General features: G+C 35.5%; 4 protein-coding genes and 1 non-coding gene across 6 annotated transcripts; 4 read left to right on the plus strand and 1 right to left on the minus strand.

Moving 5' to 3' along the window:
• The first annotated feature begins 2,157 nt into the window (after nt 1–2,157).
• Nucleotides 2,158–5,755, plus strand: LOC18046202 (E3 ubiquitin-protein ligase SINAT3). The gene is made up of 3 exons (XM_006444772.2): nt 2,158–2,579; nt 3,643–4,029; nt 4,698–5,755. The coding sequence occupies exons 1-3, from the start codon at nt 2,355–2,357 to the stop codon at nt 5,058–5,060; spliced, it is 975 nt and encodes a 324-aa protein (XP_006444835.1). The 5' UTR covers nt 2,158–2,354; the 3' UTR covers nt 5,061–5,755.
• A 281-nt stretch (nt 5,756–6,036) lies between these two features.
• LOC18046203 lies at nt 6,037–11,187 on the plus strand. The gene is made up of 5 exons (XM_024188409.1): nt 6,037–8,399; nt 8,673–9,310; nt 9,625–9,834; nt 10,127–10,344; nt 10,516–11,187. Exons 1-5 carry the CDS (start codon nt 6,074–6,076, stop codon nt 10,556–10,558), a joined length of 3,435 nt encoding a protein of 1,144 aa, XP_024044177.1. The 5' UTR covers nt 6,037–6,073; the 3' UTR covers nt 10,559–11,187.
• LOC18046204 (uncharacterized membrane protein YuiD) lies at nt 11,093–13,859 on the minus strand. Its single transcript, XM_024188410.1, has 5 exons — nt 13,825–13,859; nt 13,226–13,702; nt 11,882–11,993; nt 11,316–11,504; nt 11,093–11,131 (listed from the first exon to the last, which is right to left on the minus strand). Exons 2-4 carry the CDS (start codon nt 13,466–13,468, stop codon nt 11,386–11,388), a joined length of 474 nt encoding a protein of 157 aa, XP_024044178.1. The 5' UTR covers nt 13,469–13,702; nt 13,825–13,859; the 3' UTR covers nt 11,093–11,131; nt 11,316–11,385.
• Nucleotides 13,860–14,537: 678 nt separating this feature from the next.
• LOC18046205 (dynamin-related protein 1B) lies at nt 14,538–23,271 on the plus strand. 2 transcript variants are annotated; one of them, XM_006444775.2, is made up of 16 exons: nt 14,538–14,987; nt 15,794–15,857; nt 15,957–16,061; nt 16,229–16,330; nt 16,695–16,745; nt 16,886–16,947; nt 17,238–17,328; nt 17,873–17,937; nt 18,692–18,886; nt 19,899–20,018; nt 20,251–20,321; nt 20,443–20,668; nt 21,169–21,219; nt 21,847–22,075; nt 22,547–22,686; nt 22,822–23,271. In XM_006444775.2, the coding sequence occupies exons 1-16, from the start codon at nt 14,859–14,861 to the stop codon at nt 22,948–22,950; spliced, it is 1,830 nt and encodes a 609-aa protein (XP_006444838.1). In that variant the 5' UTR covers nt 14,538–14,858; the 3' UTR covers nt 22,951–23,271. The 2 variants fall into 2 exon arrangements, with proteins under 2 accessions (XP_006444838.1, XP_024044808.1); XM_024189040.1 differs by lacking the exon at nt 21,169–21,219.
• A 491-nt stretch (nt 23,272–23,762) lies between these two features.
• TRNAA-CGC lies at nt 23,763–23,835 on the plus strand. Its single transcript has one exon. It is a non-coding gene; the product is annotated as a tRNA-Ala (tRNA).
• Nucleotides 23,836–27,224: the final 3,389 nt, after the last annotated feature.

Here is a 27,224-nt window from a genome sequence, read left to right on the forward strand (position 1 = left end):
AATGCCAACAAAAAAATTTACAAAAAATTACAGCATAGTACACGTGTCTTCCTCTTCGTCATTTTTTTTCTTTTGGTTGGAAATGCATAGCCTTATCTACTGTATTTGCCCAAAATTTCTCACCCATAAACGAAAATTGAAGTTGAAATTCAAACTCTGAGTTAGCACCAGCATCAAACCTATTTTAACCCATCATCATTTGAGCTTCAAGACAATCATAGCTTAATAGACTCACCAATTTCTATTTTTCTAATTTTTTTTTCTGAATTTAAGTTTTTTTACCGCAAATAAACCCATACCAAATACTCAGGCACAAGCATGACCAACTATCAACAAACTCATTCTACATTTTTTTAGTAAAGGCAGCATAAATATACACTAAATGAACCCAAACAAGACTTGATTTTGATACTGACCTGTTATAATTGATTTCCCAAAAACATTTTGAAAGAAATAAAATATTATGCTTAAATTACCAAGCAAACAACTCAAACTAACTGAATAAGTTTTATAAATTTATACATCGCAGCTGTTGCTACTTTGAAAATTAATAAGATTTGAGAATTTTACACGTCATTTCTTAAAAATGTAAGTTTTTTTTGTTCGTAAAGATAAAATATTATTTTTTCTCAGTTAAAATAAATAAAATTGATTGACAGCAAGGAAGTTATATGTATTTTTTTTTAATTTTTTTTTACATTAAGTGAATTAATAGTCCTTTTTCCTAATATAAAACAACTAGAATCTGTTATCCTCTATTTGTTCGAGCAATCCAGAGATAGGTTCAGTTCTAATCAACCTCTTTTTGATTCGTTACTTACGGTACAACAAATGAATCCCAGCAGATGAATCAAAGTCGTTATTATAGAGTGTGACATTCCTTCTTAAGCAAGGTTATAAAAGTAGTAAAATAGATGGTAAGATTCTTATGCACTAATAGCTTACATTGAAGTAACGTCGAACTCAAGTTTTCTTTTATATATCATCATAAATCTTCCTTGTAATCTCGATGGCGATAAAATAAAGTAAAAGCCCCATCCCATATTCATATTCCACAAACCACAAACACATTATCTTTTTGATAGCAACACTGATGATGATTTTATACCTGGACAGATCATCACATTAATAACCATGTGTCTAACTACGCTAAGGTTTATTCTTTTGTACGAATAATTAACCTTTCTTATTTGGCATTTTGGGTAATTGGGTTGTGGCCTTAATTTTTTTTTTTAATTTTATTATACACAGTTATACATATGGAACATTGATCTTTTTAAGATTTGAGGAGTTTACTTAATTATTTGATAATTGAAACTAATTTTTGTAAGAGCTATCTTATGAAAATTCGAATATTTGCTCTCACCAAAGTAAGTGTAGAAATTTTCTAATTGAACTAAAAGTTTATTGGTGTGGCCTGGACTTGAATAGGGACTATATGCCCCGAATAATGGAAACATCGTACAGTAAAATTGTACGGAGAAAACTGTAGTATGAAACCACAAAATGCTGCCAAGAATTGAAATGGGCAATTGGCTGCCCGATTGAGTTAATGTAATAATTAGGGATGGCATAAGAATGCGCTCAGCCCAGAATAAATGGGAACAAACTACAAAGAAAATAAAAATTAAGAAAAAAAATCTTGTCCTTTCTTTAATAATGCCTCGTGTAGACTAATAATGTACACCACAGTGCCACACACATCCGAGAAACATCCTAATGTCTCTCCCTTTCGGTCCCATCCGCACCAATTAAAAAAAATAAAAAATTAAAGAAAAGGAAGGAAAAGGAAACAGTAACAGCTAACAACAACAACAACAACCAAGTGACCAACAGAAAGGATAGTTTAAATTAAAAAAGAGAAAAGAAAAAAAAATTATTACAGATATCCTTTTCATTATTCCACCTAATCACTTCTCAGTACATCAGAAACTTCGCTTATATTTTAAACTGAACCTCTTTTCCTGAAAACCGTTTGATGTTAATCAACTGACTCAAAACAATTTCAACGGTGCTTCGCTTTCTCTTTCTTCGAAACGATGAAGAAGAAAGGCACCTCTCTTAAATTAAACTCTTTCCTATATGCAGATTCAAATTGATCTTGTATCCTTTGTCTTCAAATTCTTTGTTTATTCTTCAATACACCCCCCCCCCCCCCCCCCCCAAAAAAAAAAGACTCATCATTCACTCGCAATTTTACATGTAACAATCATACCCATCAAGCAAAATTGCCCTCTTTGTTCATAAATTCATCTTCGTCTGCGTTTTGTGCTTTCAACAGCCCCAATAGAATCATATCCTTGTACGAATTTGCCATAAACTTGGTGAATTTTGGTTCTCTTTCTGTTATATGAATGGAACTGCATAGCATTGAATGTGTGCCATCCTCAGATTTGACTGATGAGGATGAGATCCATCACCATCGCCCCCATCAGTTTCCTTCTATTTCAAAGCCTCACAATAACTGCAATAATAATAACACTAGTCTCGCTTCTGTTATTAATCCTGGCACCACCAGTGTCCATGAACTTCTTGAATGTCCAGTTTGTACTAATTCAATGTATCCTCCTATTCATCAGGTTTGTTCTTTTTCTGAAATTGGTTTGATGGGTTCCTTTACTTATTATTGTTTTTTTTTTCTCTTTCCGGATTTGTTATTATTTTCATGTTTTGTCTTTTTCCACCCTTTTTTGATGATACGGATGCATTTTTGGCGTTTCATAATTGGTATCTAGAATTAGGTAATTGTCGTTGACCTAGTTTTAGATTTTGGTGCTGAACCTGTTTTAGTAGTTAAACTATAAGAATTTGTCAGATAATTGTAGCTGGATTGCAGCTGGGGGATGCTAGTTTGGATTGTGTGTGTTTTGTTGCAGGAATTTTTGCAGTCATGAAGGTACATTTATTCTTGGAGGATATTAAGAATTATTGGTTGGTTCTAGCAAGATTTATGAATTAGGATTTTTCGATGCATGAAATTTGGGTTTTTTTTGGCTTAATTTATGAATATTTGGTCACTCAGTTTTTAGTCATTGGAAAACAAGGATCAAATCAAAGCCTTGTATGAGTGAAGCAGGCTCTAATTTAGTAATTTATAGTGATAATGTCCGAAGTGGTAGAGGACCAACTGTAACACATTGTGTAACTGCAAGAAATCTAAACGAGCTTTCTTCAAGTGAAGTTCCCTTCATTGGTGATGAAAACAGCATCCTAACAGCAACCATTAAGAATTGTGAAAATGGTTACTCTAATATTTTTCCTATGTTCTTTATTACCACTCAATATTAACCATGTAATTATTGGTCTGTTTCATTTTGCCATGAAAAGTTCCATATTTACCTTGTGGTTGTGGATTGGTCATTTTCCATCTGTGAGTAATTATTTCATTTTTGCCTATTTTTGGAAAATTTGCTTGTGGTTGTTTATGCATTTTCTTAACCTCTTGCATTGTCTTTATAGTTAGTAATCCTCTTTGGTCAATATGTTACAAGTTGGCTACTTGCTGATGGGATGCTTTTAAATTATTTTTACTTGGTATGAGAATGAGCAAAATTTCATATAAGTTTTGATATTTAAGAATTTTATCTTCACTTTTCAAATAAAAGTCTAAAGATTAGAGCTGATATTCCTTTTTCGCTGCAGTGCCACAATGGGCATACGCTCTGTTCAACCTGTAAAACAAGAGTACATAATCGGTGCCCCACTTGTAGGCAGGAGCTTGGTGATATAAGGTGTCTAGCATTAGAGAAGGTGGCTGAATCACTTGAACTACCCTGCAAATACATGTCGCTTGGATGCCCAGAGATCTTCCCTTATTACAGCAAACTTAAGCATGAGGCTATATGTAACTTCAGACCTTACAATTGTCCATATGCTGGATCAGAGTGCTCCATAGTTGGTGATATTCCCTTCCTTGTTGCTCATCTGAGGGATGATCACAAAGTAGATATGCATTCTGGGTGCACTTTCAACCATCGCTATGTCAAGTCTAATCCTCATGAAGTAGAAAATGCCACATGGATGTTAACTGTATGTACTCGTTTCTGTTATCTAAATTCCTTTAGACTGGGGACAGCATCATATATAATTTAGCATGGAACTATGAAATTGAATCCTTCTGGTTTTTGGTAAGCTCATGCTAAGACATGGAACTCTGGCATCGCGTAAATCATATGTGGTGGCCTAAAGTTTATTAATTAACCACAAATATGAACCTCAACATAAAATGCTGTGAGAGGATGATGGCATGGGTCAATGGTTAACCTTTGGTTTTATTATAACAACATTGTCACCAAAGGTCTTTCTTTCTTTTTCTCTTCTTTAACCTCTCTCTGTCGCACTTTATGTTTACTTTTGTTGTTACTAGTAACAGTTTACTAGTGTTCTGATGTTGTTGAAGTACATCTACAAATTTAGAATTGGAAATTATAGATGGTTGAGTAAATTATCAGCAGTTATTGGATTTTTCCTGCATCTGGGCGGTTGATTGGTATGTGGTCTACATGAAGGTGGGATTTTATTAATCTCTTCGTAGACCATAGGAGTTGCTTACCACCTAACTCATGTAAAAGTTCACTTTTGTACAATACCCTGAACATATTATTCCTTCATCTCCCCATTCTTGCACACAATCGTGGTTCTCATGACTTCCAATTTTCAGAAATGCTGAATTGTTTCATTTTGATGATATTTCTTAGGTTTTCCACTGTTTTGGCCAGTACTTCTGCCTACATTTTGAAGCTTTCCAGCTGGGGATGGCTCCAGTGTACATGGCATTCCTCCGATTCATGGGTGATGAGACAGAAGCCAGGAATTACACCTACAGTCTAGAGGTTGGAGGAAATGGACGGAAGCTTACTTGGGAAGGCACCCCACGGAGCATCAGAGACAGTCACAAGAAGGTTAGAGACAGTCATGATGGTCTAATTATACAGCGTAATATGGCTCTTTTTTTCTCTGGAGGGGACCGGAAAGAGTTGAAGCTGCGAGTTACCGGACGGATATGGAAAGAACAGCAGAGCCCAGAAGGCGGCGCCTGCATACCCAACCTCTGTAGTTAGCGACCGTTGGATCTCATGCATGTCCAGGCCCACTTGCAGAATTTGTTGTAATATTATTAGCAGATGCAGAAATTACTGAGGATATCTGAAATATGTATGGATGCTGGAGGCTTAAAGCTGTTATAAATTGTGAATAAGCTTCCTTTTTCATTGCAGAAATTGGAGTTCTTCTGGCTATATGGCTTCATCAGTGTTGGATGCTGCAGTCATGATCCTAGGCTATCATTTTTCTGACTAAGACCAACTTTTCTTGATGAGAAATTGCTCTGCTGGTTTCCAGTCAAACGTAATATAAAATGTTGGCAGGATTCCAAGCTGATAGCTAGCTTTAGTTAGTTTGTTTCAATCTATGATCCAAATAAATTTAGGTATTTTTGGAAGTCAAGATGCTGGTGGAGCTTTGAAGTCAAGTGCTGCCCTGGTTTTGACATTCGAATACAATCCCTTCAGTTTTGCGAGGTTGAACCAAACAGATTACCTGACAACATGAAGGGATTCAAATCATGGCTGAGCAAAAGACCTAGGTGGATGTTGAGTTCAATCTAAGTTTGTCACCTCAGTTTTTTGTGCATGGGCGAAGATTTCAGTTTTGAGTGTCAAATGCATTTCAATTTAGTTTAGAGCGAGGAAAATGATTTCCGTTGTTGAGAATACGAAGAGAGAAATGAAAAACATCAATATATGAGATTTACACACTTTTTATTCTCGGTACAATAATTATTTATCGGCATGTTATAAAATTTTCATAGTAGTAACTAAATTAACCGGGATCTAGCTCATGCGATGGAAAAAATGGATGTAGTTGTGAACTCTAATAAAATTTTCCCTCAAGAGATTAAAAGGGGAGGAGGAAAAAAAAAAGAAAAAAAAGCCCACTTTATCAGTTTACATCATGCTTTGTACTTGCTCAGTTGCTTGGTACTGACTACGGGAACGACGTCGTTTTACTTATCATTTCCAAATTATACGTCATTGATAAAACCCCACTAAAAACTCTCAAGTCTTCATCATCCATGGAGTTCCTCAATCCTCCAACGTTATCAACTGTCTCTCCCTTCACTCCCAAATTTTCTGCCAGAACCTGCAACAGCAAAAACTCATACATATTCCGAATACCAACTTCCAAATTTCTTAAAACACGCCCATTTCCAAGCTATTTATTCTTCTCTAACACCAGGAGTACGCAAATTTCCGCTCATTTTGGACGACCGACCCACCGCCGCAACTCGCTCAGAGAAAAGCTCGTTAATGATCAACAGGTGCATCCAAAAAATCCCATTTCTTTGAACCCAAGTTCTAGTGAGAATTTAAATTATGATAGTGTAAGAGAGAGTGATCTTAATTATGGGTTTGTTAATGATAGTGTTGTTGAGACAAGTAGTAGCGTTGAGGAATCAAAGTTGAAACCCTTAGGTAAATCTGTTTTGTCGAGTAAATTAGAGAACTGGACTGATCAATACAAGAAGGATGTTGATTACTGGGGTATTGGGTCAGGTCCTATTTTTACAGTTTTTCAAGATTCAGAAGGGACTGTGAAGAAAGTTTTGGTTGATGAAAATGAAATTTTGAAAAGAACCCTAGTCAAGAGACATGAATTTGAGGACTTGAGTAAAATCAATTCTAGAATTCTGTATGCTAAGAGTTTGGCCAGGGAGATGGAGAGTGGGGAAAATGTGATTCCGAGGAATAGTTCAGTGGCTAAGTTTGTGGTTTCAGGCGAGGAGTCTGGTTTTGTTGACATTGTTCGTGGTGTTATTCCTGGCCCTGAGTTTGTTCCGAAACTCTCTACACTTGGAAGGGTAGTGTTGTGTGGTTTGGTTGTATTTTGGGTGGGTAGGAAATTATTCTCTTTTAAAAAAAAGAGGGGGCATTACACTGAATTGGAGAAGGAAATGATGAGGAGGAAGATAAATTCAAGAAAGGAGAAGGAGATGTTGGAGAAGGGAAGTGTGCAAGTTGTTCAAGGAAATACAGAACCAGAAGGTGTAACATTTGAAAAGCCTAAGATAAATGAGGAAGAACTTATGAAGAATATTATGGAAGCAAATGGTTCCGAGGATAGGTTAGCACTGGAGAATTCTTCTTGTTCACAAACAAGGGGATCCAAGGGTTTTGATGATAAAATCCTGGAAATTAGAGAAATGGCCAGGAGAGCCCGTGCAGTTGAGGCTGAAGAGCTATCCCAGGCTGATGTCGTTGAAGAAGAATGGGTGGCTGTGGATGATGAATTATCTGATGAGATTGAAGAGGTCAAACAGAAAAATGAAGAATATGCGAGTGTTTTGAGTAATCTTTCAACTGGAGGTCTAGAACAAGGAAGTGACACTGATGTAACCGTAGTGACAACATTTTTGGATGAAGCAAAAAGTTTAAATACTGAATCTTCCAACAAGGTACCTTCTTCTAAGAAAGAGATCGTGCAAGCTTCCGGTGCGTCTAGTTTGGAAGTTTCAAGAGAATGGCCAAAAACCAACCTGGATAATGGGAGTACTTTAGGCTTAGCTGTCCAGTCTTCTGGTACTCTTCGAAGTGAATCATGTATGGCAGAGACTAATTATGAAAAAAGAAAACCAAAGGTGATAAGGTCAGTGAAAGAAGCTAGGGAGTTTCTTTCTAATATTCGTAACAAACCAGAATTTCATCAACCCCTAGTTAAAACTTTTTCAGAAAGTGGCAATGTTTTAACACAACCAAATGATATAGATTGTGACAGAAATACAAGCCAGATATTGGATGTGGACAATGTTGGATCTACCACTTCTGGTGGAGCATCAGACTCTAAGCCTGCTCCAGATGCTAGTGAAGATTCAACTTGGAAGAATATGGAGCATGTTCCTATGAAGAAACATGATCCTGAATATGCTGATGAAGTGAATGGAGGGGTGGATGATCAAAAGTCCCCAATTTCCTTTGATCATGAATTTATTAGTGGGAGTACAAAGACAGGACCATCTTTGAAGATGGAAAACTGGGTAGAAAAGAATTTTCATGAAATTGAACCCATGGTTAAAAAGATAGGAGTTGGCTTCAGAGATAATTTCATGGCGGCAAGGGAGAAAGTAAATCAACATTTAGATACATGTGATGATATTGCGCAGCTTATCTCTGGAGAAGATGATCGTGAATTCGAGTGGATGAAAGATGATAGGCTTAGAGAAATTGTTTTTCAAGTCCGTGATAATGAGTTGTCAGGGCGTGATCCATTTCATTTGATGGACGCTGAAGATAAACTTTCATTCTTCAAGGGCCTTGAGAAGAAAGTTGAGAAAGAGAATGAGAAATTATTACAGTTGCATGAATATCTCCATTCAAACATTGAAAATCTTGATTATGGAGCAGGTAGGTCTTTATATCATAACTATAGCAAATGGTCTCTTCTGTTTTCTTTTTCTTTTTGGAAATTTACTCAGATAAATTTGATTTTTTAGCAGTGCCGCACAGCGATTTTCATGCTTGTTTATCCTAGCATGAGCTATTGAAAACTGATAATTAGACTGGTTCAAAATGGACTGTTATCTGTCACCTGGTTAACTGCATAATGAATATATGCATCGGACAGAATTTCATATGTTTTACAACACAGATACTAATAGTGCTTTGCTTTTTCTGTAGATGGTATCAGCATCTATGATCCACCAGAGAAAATCATACCACGGTGGAAAGGGCCCCCTTTAGAAAAAAATCCTGAATTCCTCGATGACTTCCTAAAGCAGCGGAAGGCACTTTTTGTTGGAAACACTGGTTCTTCATATCCTGTGAAGAAAGATGAGGAGAACTTTCTTCAAAATCCAACAGAGTCCCCAACCCTTGAGAAAGATGCTACTTCCTTGGCAAGGAAAAAGGAAATACAAGATAATGATCCGAATCATTCCAAGACAGTTATAGACGGCAGTGATGGTTCTGTTAAGCCTGGTAAAAAGTATGGGAAGGAGTTTTGGCAGTACACAAAGAAATGGTCTCGTGGATTTTTGGAATCTTATAATGCCGAAACAGACCCAGAAGTTAAATCCGTCATGAAAGATATAGGAAAGGATTTGGATCGATGGATCACGGAAGAAGAAATACAGGAATCAGCTGATCTGATGACTAACCTACATGAGAGGAATAAGAGATTCATGGAAAAGAAGATCAACAAGCTCAAAAGAGAAATGGAATTGTTTGGGCCCCAAGCTGTTGTCAGCAAATACCGTGAATATGCAGAAGAGGAAGAAGAAGATTACCTATGGTGGTTAGATCTCCCTCATGTGCTAGTAAGTATGCAAGTATGCATGCTGTATTGACAATGATGCATAAAACACCCCTGGTTTCTGATGCTTGTTTTACTACTTAAAAATATAATTTCTGAAAATATTATGCTACATGTTAGTGCATTCTTAATAATATTGGTTTAAGAAAAAATTGATGGTCTTATATGATTACTAATATAAAATCTCATCATCTTATTTCATGAATTTCAGTCAGTGGAAAACATGTTCTCCTGTACAAGAATGCAACTTTTTGCCATGTCAACTGCTAAAACAGACAGATCAATAAATAAATTGCCCTTTTCTTGTTTATATTCCAGTGCATCGAATTATACACAGTTGACAAAGGAGAACAAAGAGTAGGATTCTATTCATTGGAGATGGCTACAGATCTTGAATTGGAACCAAAACCACATCATGTGATTGCTTTTGAGGATGCCAGTGATTGCAAAAATCTTTGTTACATCATCCAGGCTCATTTGGAAATGCTTGGAACTGGTCAGGCCTTTGTTGTTCCAAGACCTCCTAAGGTAAGATTTTATTATTTTTGGCTTTTTGCTAAATTTAAGTTACTTGGTAATTTATTAAGTTAAACAGAGGGGAAGTTCCATTAGGGGACTGGCGCTGACAAGGCCAGTAAGGAACTGGTCAGGCCTTCAGATTTTGCATGACTCAGTTTACAATTTTTCTTATTGTTGAATGTTGACTGCTGGTCTGCTATACTTTTTCGTTCCATTTTTGTTTTCTCAGTTACTCTTTACTTATCATTCCTTGGGGTGCAAAAGCTCATTATTTCTGATAACTCTCATTTATTGCTACTAGGATGCTTTTCGGGAAGCCAAAGCAAGTGGCTTCAGTGTGACCGTCATCAGGCGAGCAGAGCTGCAGCTCAATGTGGACCAAACACTGGAAGAAGTGGAGGAACAAATCACACAGATTGGGAGTAAAATATACCATGATGCAATTATGGAGGAACGATCTGTGGATATAAGCTCTATAATGAAGGGTGTACTAGGTGGCGGCGGCAAACCCACAAGGAGGTAATTTTGTTTAACTTTTGCAGACATTTTCTAAAAAAAATTGGCCTCAAAGATGAGAAAATCATAGTTTGGCTACATAATAGTAAAGGGCATTAGCAGAAAGAATATGGATGAGAAATTGTGTTCATGTTATGTATTACTGAGTAAACACCTTGGCTGTTCTCTCTCCAGGAGAAGGGCAAAGCGAAAGCTGAAAAGGCCGGGCATGAAATGAAGGTGAGGCAGGCCTGCTTCCCTCACTGGGTGAAGCTGATGAAGTGACAACAATTGACAATATAAGAAGTCAAAACAGCCTTGTGGCCTTCAAAGATGGAAATGGTCCTCCTCAACATTCTTATCTGTTGATCTGGCAAATTGCCCCTGAAGACACTGTAGCAACAAGTGGAGAGCAATTCTTCTTGATACATACTACCGACCTGCCATGTTCTATTCGACTCAAAATGCTGTCTGTTATGATATTTTTCTTTTGCTCCAGAGAAGGTTTTTGGGCGGAGGTAGCTCTAGTGCTCCTGCTAACTGCTGCATCCAAAATTATTTGTACAGCAGGCACTTGGTTGGGTTCTCTTCTGCTATTTGCCAGTGCACTCTACTTACACCTTAGAACCAATCAGAAGAACAGGTCAAGGCTTTATGTCATGCTCAAAGGTGGTCTAGCTCAGGCCGGTGCCTGGCTTCTGCTTAAGCTCTGCGCTGTCCACAATTGTTTCTTCTGATCCGTGAGTACCAGATTATATTTTTACAGTGTATTTGTAAATAATGTGTCCGGCGAAGCGTGTCGTGGCAATTTCTGTGTCACCCAAATAGAAACACGTTATTAAATTTAGAGTAGTTATCATTATTAAATGCTCGCGTATTTGAGTATGATATAATGGAATTGAATTTCTGCTTCTTCTAGAGACCCTCTCTTCTTGGATTATTAATAACGTGAATCAAGATTTTCAGACCCTCCTTTTCTGTGGGCAAAATCTAACCTCAGATTGGAGATGGTAAATTTTCTTAGCAGAGCAAAAATCACAATACGGATGGAAAATTTGCGTGTTATTATGGATCTTGGTGCAAAAAACATCTGAGCTGACCCCTTCTGCTTATGCATAAGGTTTTCTCCGTATCTCTTCGTTTTTCCATCTGAATTGAAAGGGAATGAAATGATTTCACCTCTGCTGCCGAATATTGGAGACAAAAACAATGTCAGAAGATGCCGCGCTTCCAACTAAGAAATCAAATTATTTGTACATGCAGTAAGATACAAAAACTTGTTAAGCACATTGTTCATACTGTTTATATTTGATTTGAATTACTTTTAAGCATCACAGTAGGGTACCAAGAAATATGATTCCAGTTATGGAAACAAAAAAATTCTACCATTTTTTACTACAGTTTCAGGTCATTTATACTCAATAGGATACAATATAACTCAGCAGGGCATACAAAAGAGCAAAAGCAATTTGACCATGACATAAAAAATCTTGCAAAATATTGCCTGCTTGTTAGGTTGCAACTGAGCAACTCTGACAGCAGAAACAAGCCACTAGAATACCTAGCATAGCTCCAGCAAAGACCTGGGATGGGGTGTGGCCAAGAAGTTCCTTAAGTTTTCTTTGACTGATGGGATGACCCTGAAACAAGTCCTCAACAATCATATTAAGAACCTGCAACAAGATAGTAAAAGGAAATGATTCAGAAGACATTTCAAACGTGTAGATTACTAGACACAAGTATCTAAAGAAAAATTCCATGCAGGCAAGGAAAAGAAACTATTGAGTAAAAACCAACAAAATTAAAACCAAAACCAACAGCTTTTCCGAGCCAATTTAGCTTGAATATGGCAGCTATGATCTCCTTGGAAGACTTTAGGGAACAAAAAGTTTTAATTTATTGCCCACAATGCAAACATAGCAAGGAACTGGTCAGCTAATATGTTTGATCTCTTGTCAGCACAGTCAGTTTCCTTTTTATTTTGCAGAAAGTGTTCTAAGATTATTTGATATGATTACTTTTAGCTCATCAGAGTATGCTCAAATCCACTCCAGAATAGCTTTTAAGAGATTACTGTGCTTTTAAGATATTTCCCATATAGAGCAAGCTTACAGCTATATGGTTCTGCCCACATTTTTGTGCCATGTACCTTTCTTCCCCACCTTTTTTATTTTGGGTTATAATTTTTTAACCTTACCTATGGGTACTCCTCCAAAAAAAAAATAAAAAATAAAAAATCCTTACCTTTGGTTACTTGTAATTGCATTATTGTTCATAAATCGCATTACGAACTTAGGATTGTGAAACATGAGTAATTTGATTAGTAGTGAATACATTGTTTCAGCTTATATAATTTAGACTACGGGGGAATCATCAAAAGCTGTCACTAGAGCTAAAACTTGAATGGCAACACAGGATCCTAAAGTTTGAAGTGTTATGCAGCCCAAGGTTGAAAGGATGAAAAAAAACACAGCCATTGAATGAAGCAGATGTAGCAAATAGATTATAGCAAGTCAGGGTCAGCAATGGTTCATCTCATGGTTTAATAAGAGCAATAGCCTAAGGATCATCTCATCTCAAATTTAGAAGGTACAATGGCAGAGCTTCTGGCATACTTGGCATTGCAACAGCTCTGGCAACAATGTTGGTGACCTGTTTTAACGAACAGAAAGAAGCATAATGATTTTAACCTTTAATTACTAAACAAGTTCTATACTATTACCAACACGAATGCAACAATACAAAGACAAACTGTTTACAGATTCATACCTCTAGCGGTCCACATATGAATAAAGAACTCAACCATTTCAAGAACAATTTTTCAGTCACCAATAGAGAACATAGGATAGCCAACGCAAGCATTAAACCAAAAACAACAGAGAGAGAGAAAAATTCATGTTCTCACCTCAGCTTGCATCCCAGCATGGCGTCTAACACCAATAGCATCATACATAACAATCAAACTAAACCCCAAACAAACAGGAAATAACGAGTCTGCCACTCCATGACAAAGCGCCACTGACGTAGTCAAAGCTGTACAAAGAGCCGAATGCGAAGACGGCATTCCTCCAGAAGCAAACAACAACCTCAAATCCCATTTTCTCTCCACAAAGAAATTCAAAAACACTTTTGTCGATTGCGCTATCATCCACGCAAACAAACCAGACACAAACGTGGGGTTCGCCGCCAATGTCGCGACGAAAGGACTGATTTTGACTTTAGCGGTTGACGTCACGCTTAATAAAGCCGCCCCAAACGCTCCGGTTTGTAAGTAGTCGTTGCTGTTTTGGTCTATGACATTGATGTTCTCTAACTGACTGCTATGAGCTTGTAAACGTGAAGCCCATTTCTTAGTTTGCGAAGAGGCCAAGCCTTTGATGGACTGCAAGATTGGGAACAAAACACAAAAAGGGTTTACAGGGAAATTCCTTTTATGATTATGATTATCAGTATCGTTGTTATTGTTATATTCTGGCTGGGGGTTTTGGGGATTTGAAGGTGTACCTTTGACGCAAAAGGCGATGACGGAAGAGGCTCTGAGTTTGTTAAAATGAGTGAATTTGAAGAAAGACAAGCGAGTTGGCGGCAGAGGTTTGGTTTTGCCGAAACGGAGAGAGTTCGAAGTTGGTTTTATTGTAAGAGCGTCCATGGAAGTCGGGAGATAATGTTTTTGCGTCTTAAAAGTTCAGATTGCATTTCAAGGAGAGAATTGGGAAGGTCGTGTACTTGTGTGTGAAGAAAAGAAACTGGCCTGGATTGTTGGAGAAGAGAGCATTTGCCGAATGGTGACTGAGATCACTATTATATCTTTAGAAGTGTTTATATGAGGTTACTTACTACCGCCACTAGATCATGCCAACATGATGTGGTGGATAAAGAGCCCTGGATGACCTTGTTATAACGAGGATGCCACTCAGGGCACATGTTTTTTTCTAAAGGAATATGCTTGATAAGCGGCTTTTAAGTTTTGAAATTAAATGGAAAAGGGCCTGGACTAGATAGAATCAGTGGACCGTATAAGATCCATTTAAATTGTGGATCGCTTTCCTATTCTTAACGCGGCTTTTGCGGTCCTCGTAGGCTTTATACAAAATTCTAATGACGTGTGAACCTTGAATTACAAAAAACAAAAATATTCTTTTATTTATTTATTTTTGTTAGTATTGTTTATATTTACATCTTACCAGCTACCACTTAAAAAAAAAATAAAAAAAAATCATATCATATGTTTAATTCCCTCCAAACATGAGGGGTACATTCAGTCAATTAAATGAAATTGAAATTGAAAGAAAAAGCTGGTTGTTACCGTTAGAAAATTTCCGCGGTCTCCGCCTCTCACGTCGAACTGTTCTATTTCCCCGGTTCGTTCACCGATCCAAAATCAACATGGCCAATCCCTCCTCCCTCCCTTTCTTTCTCTTTCCAAAGCCAAAATTTCAAATCAATACATCCGATAAACAACCCCCCGAGTCGACTCACTATCCGAGTCACACACCACCACCACCAATCAACTCAGCGATCAGAATCAGTCCACACTCATGGATAATTTGATCACATTAGTGAATAAGATTCAAAGAGCGTGTACGGCCCTAGGCGATCACGGCGAAGAAAGCGCGTTGCCCACTCTCTGGGACTCCTTACCTTCCATCGCCGTTGTCGGTGGCCAGGTAATGCCGACGGCTTGTTTTCTTGATTTTGTGTTACCATCACATCAATTTTTTCGACAGAAATCGCAAGTTTCGAGCTATATTGGGCGACTTTTTGTTTGATCTGAAACAATGCTTAACTTGTTATTGGATTGCATTTTCCGTGCCTAACGCCTTCTTTTCTGGCGCTTCAATTCGCTTTGCATTCTGTTGCACTGGCATTAGTTGCAGAAGATCTTGTCTTGTTCTCTATTATATTTCATTTTCATAATTTTGATTTGCTATCAATTATCGATCTTTGTTCTCTTTTCTCTGCAAATATTTTGGGATTTTGTTAATAACCGATGTTGACAAATAAGTACACTCTATGTACAAATTTAAATGTTTGCTTAAACGATACAAGAGATAATGGCTAATTGTAGGGTAGTTCATTTACTGTGAATGCATTCTATGATAATTTCTAGTACCCGATCCTTCTTGAGGAAGAATTTAATAACCAATGTTGACAGATAAGCACACTGCATATGCAAATTTAAATGTTTGCTTAAATTAGTTCATATATTATTCTTGACTATTCTTTGTTATACAATAGTTAATGGCTAATTTGTAGGGTAGTTGGTTGTAGCACAAAAGGATACTTTGAACTTGTGTAGCTGGATGTATGATGCTAACTAATATATAGCTTCTTCTCACAAAAAGAAATAAATAGATCAATAAACTAATATATAAGTTCATCTACTATGAATGCATTCTATGATAAATGCTATTATCTCATCCTTCTTGAGGAAGGATCTAATGAATCTTCATAATTCTTTTATGATTTATAGAGCTCTGGAAAGTCTTCAGTGTTGGAAAGTGTTGTTGGAAAAGACTTTTTGCCTCGTGGATCAGGTAATTTAAATTGTTACCTCTTTTCATTGTGCTGTGTATATGCAGATGATATTCATAATTTGTTTGGCAGCATCTAAAATGGAAACACCTCATGTGCAGGGATTGTTACTCGGAGACCTCTAGTCTTGCAGCTTCATAAGATTCAAGAAGGAAAAGAATATGCAGAGTTTATGCATCTTCCAAGAAAGAGGTTCAATGACTTCGGTATGTTCTTTTTTTTTTTTTTTGTAAGACAGAATAAAAGTGCCTTGTTTCATCATTTGTATTTGCTATTTGTGATTGTGAAACCCGTTCTTCCAATTCTTAAATGCAGTATCTATATTTTGGTTATTCCACCTTGGATGCTAATTTAATTGGTAGTTTGTATGTAGCTGCTGTGAGGAAAGAGATTTCTGATGAGACTGATCGAGAGACTGGTCGTTCGAAAGCAATCTCTACTGTTCCTATCCATTTAAGTATATTTTCTCCTAATGGTGAGTCAGGAAAGTTGTAGTACTGCTCATTATAAATTGTGTGGCTGCTATTAGTTTGTGGTTGGATGACTGAACTATTTATGGCTAGGTAATTTAATTTAATTCGTTGAAGAATAGTTCCCATTCTAGTGTTGGTCGGTCCAATTTGACTTGTCAAATACATATTGACATATGGTATATCAGGTGTATTAGATTAATAGAGGCTGCATAGAAACTGGCTCCTACAATCATTTCATTATTAGTTTTGATGTTCCTTACAATTGGTATGCATTTTTCAGTAAAATAGCTTTTTCTTAAAATTATTTTTACTATTATTATTTTTGCAGCTATCTGATACACATTTTACAACTGTTTCACTATGCAGTTGTGAACTTGACCCTGATTGATCTTCCTGGACTTACAAAAGTTGCTGTTGGTGGGTTATGTCCCTTAATTGTGTACTTTCTAGTTCTGTATTTAGTTTAGTATGAGAATTTCCTTAATTGTATATCCTCTAGTTCTGCATTTAGTTTAATACGAGAATTATTTATGAAACTGATGCTGATTGGTTTACAGACGGTCAACCTGAGAGCATCGTGCAAGACATCGAAAATATGGTTAGGTCCTATATTGAAAAGGTAATAATCATTAGAATTCTGAACTTTAAAGACCTCATGTAACCGTATAAAAAGTACTGTCTCATAGAATTTGTGAGACCTTTTGACCAAGTTTGGTGTTTCAAAAATATGCCAATTTTGGTATAGTTTCTAAGTTCAACGAGTTTGGAGTAATTTATATCATTTCATAAATCATGGAATTTTTATTTATTTCTATTAGTTTCTGTTCATCAGGGATGAATATATATATATATATATATATTCTTTTTCAAGTTAAGCTTTTATTAATTTACTTCTGCACTGTAATGCAGCCCAATTGTATTATTCTGGCAATTTCTCCTGCCAATCAGGACCTTGCAACATCAGATGCAATTAAGATCTCTCGTGAAGTTGATCCTAGAGGTAGGATTTATAAAAATTCTTATGGACCATAATATGCATTTCACCTGTTACTCAAGTGGTTGCTTGATGATTCACATCTATGTTGACAGCATAGGTTGGCTTCAGAAAATATTGCAGAAAGAAAAAACTAGGTAGTCAGAGAAATCAGTTAAAACATTAATGACATAGGTTGTAGGAGGAAACAGAAAACTGATGAATTTTCATTTCTAGGGGTCAACTGTGAAGAGAAACTGCCCTGTTGATGGGTTGGATTTGGTGGGCCTCATCTTGCTGTGATGAGTCTCCAGAGGCAGTTGTTTTGTTGTAATAAGACTGTCCTTCAGTTATTTTGCTAGTATATTTATTATCTTGATTGGTTGTATGCTTAGCTTTTATTCTCATCTCATGCTCTCTTTGTGCGTATCATTTGTTGACTTTGTATGGACTACAAATACTTGCCAACTAAGCAAAGAAAAAAGAAAAAGAAAAAAAATTATGGGACAACGTGGATTTTAGCTTTCGTAGCCTCTTAACCATTTTCAGTTGTTTGGTTATCAAACTTCAGGGGACAGGACATTTGGTGTTCTAACAAAGATTGATCTTATGGACAAAGGTACCGATGCAGTTGATGTAAGTTTGTCTTCTGTTGGACAAGGCTAAGTTATCTGATGATATTTTGTAAACTTATTCTGAAGTCTGTTCTTCTGCATCACATTATGAAGCCTGCTGCATAAATAGAATTTATAGGGCATTGTTCTGTTCAAATGCAATGATTTTTTTTAACATATAAAATTTGGTTTGTTGAGTATAGTTCACATCATTGGGTCAAAAAGCTGATTTTGTTATTTTTGTTTGACATTTTTGAAGCTAGCAAGTAATCCTTTTATGATTTATGGGGTTTTACGTACTAGTTAGTATTGCATTCAATTGTATTTGCTGTTTTGCTGATGATCTAATTTTGTTTCACAAATTTTAGGTGACAGGTTTTAATTAGGTCATGAATAAATATATTTTAATCTAAAGGTTTTTCGACTAGCAGAACTAGTAAAACTTTTGGGCAGAACTAGGAAAACTTTTGGGTGCAGATGCAAAGAGTAATACCAAAATTATGATGACTCAGAGGTACATCATATGTGTCTTTTTACATAATATATGGTGTATGATTTGTAACAACAAGCAGGATCGCTATTAAAATTCCTTGCTGTTGCTCGTTTTTTGAATGTGATGATATCAATTTTTTCAGCAAAAAAGAAAAAGCCAAACATTTTGAACCAGCGTAAAGTCTTTACTCTATTTTTCTTTTTGATGCCGTTTGGGAATCTAATGACTGACATGTGGTATTCAATTCATTATTATGCTTTCCTCCTAATATTTTGGATTTTAGATCCTTGAAGGAAAATCATATAAGCTACGGTATCCTTGGATTGGTGTTGTTAATCGCTCTCAAGCTGATATTAACAAAAGTGTTGATATGATCGCTGCTCGGCGTAGAGAGCATGAGTACTTTAAAAACAGCCCTGAGTATGGTCATCTCACTGACAGGATGGGTTCTGAGTATCTTGGAAAAGTGCTTTCTAAGGTATGAAGGATTTTCATATTTTACTTTATGCGATTATGTTCTGTTGTTTCTTACCCTTGGCTTTGAGGTTAGTTTGATGAACAGAAATGTCTAATATTGAACAATAATAATTTGATTAGTACATTTGCCAACAGAAAACTGGACAACCTGGAAATACTCGTTCTTGTGCATTTAGATTGACAATTTCTTAGGGGTGGGCAAAAAAACCGTAGTGTTAAAAAAACCGAACCGAACCGACGGTTTTTTCTAATTCGGTTCGGTTTTTATTTTTTAAAAAACCGAATATACCGTTTGTAAAAAAAACCGAAATGTCGGTTCGGTATTCGGTTCACTTAGCTGAACAGAAAAACCGAACCGAAAAACCGAATTATTTTTTTATTTTATTCAAATCAAACATGATTTTATTCAAATCAAACATGATTTTATTCAAATCAAACATGATTTTATTCAAATCAAACATGTGTTATTTCTCTTTATAACATTATGATTATGTTTATATAGATGGAGTATTGGAGTTTGGTTATGTATTTTGAAATTTTAATATTTCATATTTTGGGAGTATCTTATTAATAGTTAGTAAGATATTAGTGATAAAATGTGTTTTGAATACTTTGTATTTATTGTTAATATTTGTAATAAAATTAGGATAAATTAATTGTTGAAAAAAATTATTACCATTCATGAGGCCCAATGACCTAAAAAATTAAAAATTAAAAATAAGCTCAATAGGCCAAGAACCGAAAAAACCGAACCGAACCGAACCGATCCGAAAAGAACCGTTTGAGTTCGGTTTTTATTGAGTTCGGTTCTTATTCGGTTCTTTTTATAAAATAACCGATTTAAATCGGTTCTACTTAATTTCGAACCGAACCGAACCGAACCGTGCCCACCCCTACAATTTCTTCCCTTATTTTGTCAATTTCCCATTGGTGGTAGTCTGTATAAATTGAGTATTGTCGTTCTAGTGATCCGTTTCAACTCTTCACTAAACAAAACATGGTTAATTTTTCAGCATTTGGAAACTGTCATCAAGTCTCGTATCCCTGGTCTTCAGTCTCTGATAAGCAAAACTATTTCTGAATTAGAAGCAGAACTGACCCGTCTTGGGAAGCCAATTGCGAATGATGCTGGAGTAAGCATTTTGTTTTATTCTTTGCGTTTCATTTTTTGAGTTCCCTCTCTTCTCTCTAGACTTAGTTTAATACCTATCAATGTTTTTAGAGGATATTGGGCGCTTAGATATGAGATGATGATGTTTTGGATCATTTCTCTGCTCCACTATCTATTTTTCCTTATTTTTCATATCTTTGGAGGAAGCTTGCATAGTGAGATATTGTAATCTTCCCTTTTTTCCTCTATTGCAGGGAAAATTGTACACAGCAATGGAAATTTCCCGTGCTTTTGATCAAATATTCAAAGAACATCTTGATGGCGTGTATGTATTCTGATGTTGTGTTTTACCTTTATAAATTGTGTTTACTTATCTGGAGTGTAGATGCTAATCTTGTTGGTGTTTCTGATTTGATTTTCGGAATGATGATAACCAATGTTTTCAGCCGCCCTGGTGGTGATAAAATCTATGGTGTGTTTGACAATCAACTTCCTGCTGGTTTGAAGAGATTGCAATTTGACAAACATCTTTCAATGGACAATGTCAGAAAGTTAATTACTGAAGCTGATGGATATCAACCACATCTGATAGCTCCGGAACAAGGATATCGCCGTCTGATTGAATCTTGTTTAGTAACCATCAGAGGTCCTGCTGAGGCGGCTGTTGATGCAGTATGCATTCATTTTCATATCAGTCGTAATTTGACAATTGATGTCTTATGATTTATCTCTAAGCAATTGAGAAGGAATTTGGCTATTTAGGGATAAGTATGTGACGTATTCATTCCTAAATGATTTTTCCTTCAAAGGTGAACTTTTATCCTTAGAAAAATTTCACAAAGCCTGTGTTTCTTGTGTCAGAGTTGTCTTTTAAGCAATCATTCTGCTATCACATCAATCTGGGTTTTCTTGATGTAAAAAATTTGTACAATTTTCTCCATCTTAATTGGCTCATTTGATAATAGTAAGGAAAGTCACACTATTTGGAAAATGCTTTACAGAAAACCTTGTCAATTTTTTTGTAAGTACTTCGTCATTTATTTTTCCATGAATAGTATGAAATGTGGTTTGTGTTTATTGTGCACTTTTTCAGTACTTGCAACACTGTTGTCTTTCTGTTGCTTATTACTTCTGTTTTATTTGATTGATACCTGCTTTTGGAATGATTACAGATTCACGGTATACTGAAGGAGCTGGTTCAGAAGTCTATTAGTGAGACTGTGGCAAGTCCTTAACCATGCTAATCTAAGGAGTCCTGTTATCTTTGCATTTTTAAACTTTAATAATTCTAACAAACACAGTTTGATATGTTAATTAGGGGAAAAAAGAAACTAAGGCATAAAGGAGATATGCTGATTTATTATTATTTTGGAAATGATAAACTGTGTCGCTAGGGAGTTTTGAGTTTTGAACTAAGGTTATGTTTGGTATTAAGGTGCTATGACTTAAAGGTTGCAGTTGCTGTGGAAAAAAAATTGTAATTATGAAATAAATATTGATAGTGTGATGAATATGACTTAAATAATAAATTTGACAAAAATAATAAAAATATCATAGGTTTTTTATCATAAAAGTGTGGGATAAAATTAACTTAACTTTCAAAATACAACAGATAAAGTCTATCAAATATTGTAATGCTGTAACTTTTGAGCTACAGCTGCCAAATCATGACACCAAGCAGGGCGTAAATGGATATCACACAGACACTGTTACCTGAAATAGCTTTATTTTTCTTTGAAATATTTTTTTTCTATTAACAAGACATTCAACCACAGTCATCTTTTTGTTCCTTTTGTTTACTTTTTTTCAATAAAGCTAGCTAAAGGTATATCTATTCATTCTGCATATAGGAATTAAAGCAATACCCTACTTTGAGAGTGGAAGTAGGAAATGCAGCTATTCAGTCATTGGAAAGGATGAGGGATGAAAGCAGGCGAGCAACTCTACAGCTAGTTGACATGGAGTGTTGTTACTTGACTGTTGAGTTTTTCCGGAAGCTTCCTCAAGATGCTGAGAAGGGTGGCAATCCAACACATTCAATATTTGATAGATATAGTGACACATATCTCCGACGAATTGGTAAGTAGTAAAAAATGCCTGTAAGAATGGTGAGTTTGAGTTGAATGAATCTTTATTCTGAAAAAAAAAGTTTGGCAAAAACCCCTATCTATTAAATGAATCCCTCTAGTAGCTGTGATCCTATGGCCTCCGCCACTGTTAGTTAGTGTTATCTTGATGAGTTTTTTAAGGTTATTTTGTCTGCTGAACAGGTCAGGTCTACTTAGACTGAGATTTTACTTGCATGGTTTTCAGTTTATCTTACTGTTAAGAATTTGACCAATGCATGAAAATTTGGGGGGTTTTCCTATTCTGAAACACCTATCTATTCAAGAGACTGCATCACATTAGAGCTTGGCCACAGCATTTTACTTGGTTTGTGTGGTTCTGGTGGGTTACTTGCACTGGGAGTGATTGCGCGTTTTCTCACTTCCTAATTTGCGTTGGGCTAATATGGTTTCATTTTGGTATTGTTTCTCTGGAAACAAACAGGGAGCACTGTCCTGTCCTATGTCAACATGGTTTGTGCAAGTTTGAGACACTCTATTCCGAAATCAGTTGTATATTGTCAAGTACGTGAGGCCAAACGGAGTTTACTAGATTACTTTTTTGCTGAGCTGGGCAAAAAGGAGGTGGGTAATCTATGCTAGACACGTCACGCAGTCGCACACAGCTGCTTCCCCTTGTTTCACTTTCCTTCTTTCTTTCAAAGTAGAAAAAAAAAAGTCTGAATTCTAAAAGTCTCTCCTCTATAATTTTTATTGCAGATTAAACAGTTGTCTTCTTTATTGGATGAGGATCCAGCAGTCATGCAGCGCCGAACCAATCTTGCAAAAAGACTGGAGTTATACAGAAGTGCCCAGTCAGAGATTGAGATGGTTGCTTGGGATAAGTAGAGGGAGCATTTTTTTTCTTTTATCCCTAGAGATTTAAGACATCTTTTGCCTCTTACAAATGAGTACTGAATTCTACAGATAGACTCTGAGGACTGAGGGAAGGTTGCATTATTTCTTCGCTATAGCTGCCTTGGCTGGTATATATGTGGTTAATTGTATCAGAGCAGAGACGGTAGTTTCCCTCGTAAACGCCAATTCCGGATATTAACGGAGAGCTTTTCGCAAATTATAAGTTGTGGTTATACAAGGCCATAAGCAACAATGACGAGGGCTGGTTTTGTAATGCATTGCCTTATTATTTATTATTATTATTTTTTTCTAAACTTGGACGGAAATAGTCGAATAACTAAAACAAAATTGTGTTTCAGTTCTCCGCAGATATCTTGCATATAAAGCACGTATCAAGAATATCCCATCAAAGCCGATCAAATCCTTTTAACAATCAGATTACAAGTACTATTACTTATAAGTCTAAATGAGTGATAACCATAGAAATTAAGATGTAACAAAGTACTATTAACATGTAACAAAGTACTCATCTATTGGAGCACCGAATGTGAACGGTGAAAAAGATAAAGGAATTTTACGGAGTTGCGTTATTTTCTCCGGAATTATGCTTGACCACTCTCAATTCAAAAAGAAAAGCTACATCAATCTGTTGGCGAGCCCACGCTCAAAGTGCGACATGCACGTACGCCGTTAATCGCGTTACTGGCTACCTGCTAAGCGGACGGTTTTCGGGAAATTGAAATTTTTAAACCGCGTATACAGTTTTATTTTAATATATTCAGTAGGGCACAATGAACATATATGGGGGTGTAGCTCATATGGTAGAGCGCTCGCTTCGCATGCGAGAGGCACGGGGTTCGATTCCCCGCACCTCCATTGTTTTGTATATTTGAAATAGATATTTCAAATATCTAATGCTTTTAAGTTTACAAGATGGGTTATTTTTTAGCTTTATATTTGAAAGTAGGTCTTCCGATCATCTAATGTTTTTAAGTTACACAAAATGTATTACTTCACTTTTCTATTAATATTATAAAAGGACCTAACATAATAAAAATTATTTATTGGTTGTTATTTTGGATTTGATGAGAACAAATTAAATATCCATCGAATACTTAATGTTTCGTACTTTATCACAAATATATATATATCACAGGAATACCAGTTACAGTTTCTATTATCCAAAGGGGAATCCTTCCAGTAGTATCGGCCATTTATCCCGCTTCCTAGAAATATGGACAAACGGAAGTTTTAACTCCTAAAGAAGCACTTCATTTAATCAATTCTATTGGTAACTTGTACAGTTACCACTCTTCAGCTCTACCCATGAATTTTCTAGTAATAGGTCTTTCATAACAAGCTTATAGTTTCATGTTCTATTTCACTCCCTTATGGGGGTTCTTTTCACCCTTCCCTCACGGTACTACTTCGCTATCGGTCACCCAGGAGTATTTAGCCTTGCAAGGTGGTCCTACTGGATGTAGCCTTTCCCCCCGGCAAGATGCCTAATATTTACAATGCTCTGGTAGTTAAGGGTCGCAATACTGTCGATCAACCAATTAATGTGACTTGCGAGGAAAATGGCATCGTGATTTTTGGATCGGATCTCGATGAAAAAATACATCAATGAAAAGTTAGTTCGATAAGTCGATAAGTTTAGTGAATTTCTTTATATATGTGTGTGTGTGTGATAAAGTACGAAACATTAAGTATTCGATGGATATTTAGTTTGTTCGCATCAAATCCAAAATAACAACTAATAAATAATCTTTATTATGTTAAGTCCTTTTATAATGTTAATAGAAAAGTGAAGAAGTAATATATTTTGTGTAACTATATATATATATATATATATATATAGTTTTCCATATGAAAGTTTGCAAAATGTATTGCTTTTCTATTTTTCCATTAACATGATTAGAGGATTTAACAAAAATATTGATAAATTGACTTTTTTCCCCCTAAAAAAAAGTTATTTATTATCTTGGTTTTGATGGAAATAAACTGTAAAGTCTAAGTTCCCCGTAGCTGGTTTTATATTGATATTTTTTATTAACAAGAACAAATTATAATATTGAAAGTTTCCCATAACTAGCTTTATTTTTATTTTGAATGTATTCTGAATAAATATATATAACCATTTTTGTTGATGATTTATTATTGTTGTTGAAAATATGTTATTCAAGATGGATTACATGTGTAGGGTTCTTAACTTATGTTATAATATGTTTATTTTCGTGATTTCATATCTTTAAATTAACAAGTTTTATGAGTTTATAGTACTAATTTATAGTTGTTATTGGTTGCAACAACAATAAAATAAATATTCACGAAGATAATAAATAATTAGGATTAAATCATCTTTACATTCAAGGTAAAATAGTCATTTTATGAGGGTGCTAACGGAAAAGTGATACAGTTTTATAAACTTCAGATAGATAATTGCAAAAGAAGAAAAAAAAGTTTGTGCATTTTTAATAAAGTGCAAAACATTAAGCGGTCGGTAGATATTTATCCTTTAAAGTATTGTTTAAATGTTCAATTTACTTTTAGATGATGTGTGAGTTTGTGTAATAAAGAGTTGTTCAGTATCTTTGAAGGTTTTGATTAAGAGTAGTAATGATACTTGAACCCTTCAATTTATTTTATCAATCCTTACTTTTCAATTACCTCTAGTTATTCGCAAAATTACTCTTTGTTGAAAATTAAATTTTAATTTCTTTTCTTTTCTTTTCTCTCTTATTTGTACCGTCTCTCTCTAAGCGTCACCATCATATAATCACTTATCTTCATGACCTCAAAGGTTTTTTCTTCTTTTTTTTTCTTTTTCTCTTTTACATCAAAAACAAAAGGCCTGAACAATTTTAATTAGAAAATATCCACTAGAATGGCTTTAAGAATGTGATTGGCCATAATAATCTGGTCCATTGGTTTCTTGAATCTTGTTTTCCGGTTGTTAAAATTTTGATTACTAAGGACCTGCGTTGATAATGTTAGATTGAAATATACTTGATTTGGAGTTCATAAAGTGGATTCAAGTCCGTGGCTTTGAGTACAGCTCCTCCATCTCAACCTTAATCAGTCAATGAACCAAGACTTTGTTTTGATTTAAAACATGCTTTCAGTTCATAACAATCATCTAAATACTCTTCATTTTCCATTGCAAAACAAATTCGCCGCATCAACACGATAACTGCAAGAGCTCAAGTTTCTGCTAAATTGTAATTGAGACAAAATTTCAAAACTATTTACGAGATAATTGGCTAAAAATCAGAATTTAGAGAGCGAGAGAGAGAGAAAAAGAAAAAAATATTTTTATTATTTTTATTTTATAATAAGGATAATTTTGTAAATAAATACAGTTAGTTAGGAAGTGGTAGTTGGCGAGAAAATCTTAGCTTACTTTCAAAATGCTCAATTTTGATTAATTTCATTTTGAAAGTAAGCAAAGCTTAGGTAGATGATAGGCTGCCGCTGATTAATCAAGATAATATTCAGTAGACTATGCCAAGTTCATCTTGAAGGTGTGCTAATTGCGTGCAATCTTTGTTTCATTTATGGTATTCCCATATCCTAAATTTTAGCTAGATGATTAGATGACTAATCAAGATGGTGAGCTAGCTTAAGCTTAAGAAGAAGAATTAATAATGCAATTGGTGTGCTGATTATAATCAAGAAGCAATGTGAGCTCAGAATATGAATGATGCAATCCTTCGTCTCTCTTCTATGGTGTCCTAATTAATTTTCTTTCTTCTTCTTCCTTTTTTTTTTTTTTTTCAGGTATCCTAATTAATTAACATGCTTACGTTCAGGATAAGATAGAGCTAGCTAGCGCATGAATGATGCAATATCGATCCATCTTTCCTTGATGTTATTATCGCATGTATCTTTAAGATGAAGCCACCTCGCTGCTCTCAACTGTACGTGCAATAAAATGCGCATGCAATGCGGGCTCAAATGTGAAAGTTTGAAGAGTATGAAATTGCAAATGCAGATAGTACGCAATTGTTTTGTTGTAGTTTAGTGGAGAATGGATTGCTCATTTATTGGTATTTACTATCTCCATCAAAAAGACAAGAATTCTGTCAGCACGCATAAACATCTGTAAACAACTTGAAGTTATTAAAGCATAATTTTGAAGTCACACGCATTTGTTAAAATTCTCTCTCTCTCTCTGTCTCTCTCTCTAGTGTCCATATATATAATTAACCTAGGCAGGTCACAATCCAGCCAGGGTAATTGATTTAGAGCTTGGAGATCAAATA

The sequence above is a fragment of the Citrus clementina genome, unplaced genomic scaffold (genome assembly GCF_000493195.1).
Source record: "Citrus clementina cultivar Clemenules unplaced genomic scaffold, Citrus_clementina_v1.0 scaffold_3, whole genome shotgun sequence".
NCBI classification, from domain to species: Eukaryota; Viridiplantae; Streptophyta; class Magnoliopsida; order Sapindales; family Rutaceae; genus Citrus; species Citrus x clementina.

Coding starts and splice junctions, on each gene's coding strand:
- LOC18046202 (XM_006444772.2), top strand. CDS start 2,355: ATGGAACTGCATAGCATTGAATGTGTGCCATCCTCAGATTTGACTGAT. Junction 2,580..3,642: donor TGTATCCTCCTATTCATCAG/GTTTGTTCTTTT, acceptor TTTTCGCTGCAG/TGCCACAATGGGCATACGCT. Junction 4,030..4,697: donor ATGCCACATGGATGTTAACT/GTATGTACTCGT, acceptor GATATTTCTTAG/GTTTTCCACTGTTTTGGCCA.
- LOC18046203 (XM_024188409.1), top strand. CDS start 6,074: ATGGAGTTCCTCAATCCTCCAACGTTATCAACTGTCTCTCCCTTCACT. Junction 8,400..8,672: donor AAATCTTGATTATGGAGCAG/GTAGGTCTTTAT, acceptor CTTTTTCTGTAG/ATGGTATCAGCATCTATGAT. Junction 9,311..9,624: donor TAGATCTCCCTCATGTGCTA/GTAAGTATGCAA, acceptor TTTATATTCCAG/TGCATCGAATTATACACAGT.
- LOC18046204 (XM_024188410.1), bottom strand. CDS start 13,468: ATGATAGCGCAATCGACAAAAGTGTTTTTGAATTTCTTTGTGGAGAGA. Junction 11,994..13,225: donor ATGCTGGGATGCAAGCTGAG/GTGAGAACATGA, acceptor ATCTTGTTGCAG/GTTCTTAATATGATTGTTGA. Junction 11,505..11,881: donor CTTTGCTGGAGCTATGCTAG/GTATTCTAGTGG, acceptor AATATTCGGCAG/CAGAGGTGAAATCATTTCAT.
- LOC18046205 (XM_006444775.2), top strand. CDS start 14,859: ATGGATAATTTGATCACATTAGTGAATAAGATTCAAAGAGCGTGTACG. Junction 17,938..18,691: donor AAGGTACCGATGCAGTTGAT/GTAAGTTTGTCT, acceptor TTTGGATTTTAG/ATCCTTGAAGGAAAATCATA. Junction 18,887..19,898: donor TTGGAAAAGTGCTTTCTAAG/GTATGAAGGATT, acceptor TTAATTTTTCAG/CATTTGGAAACTGTCATCAA.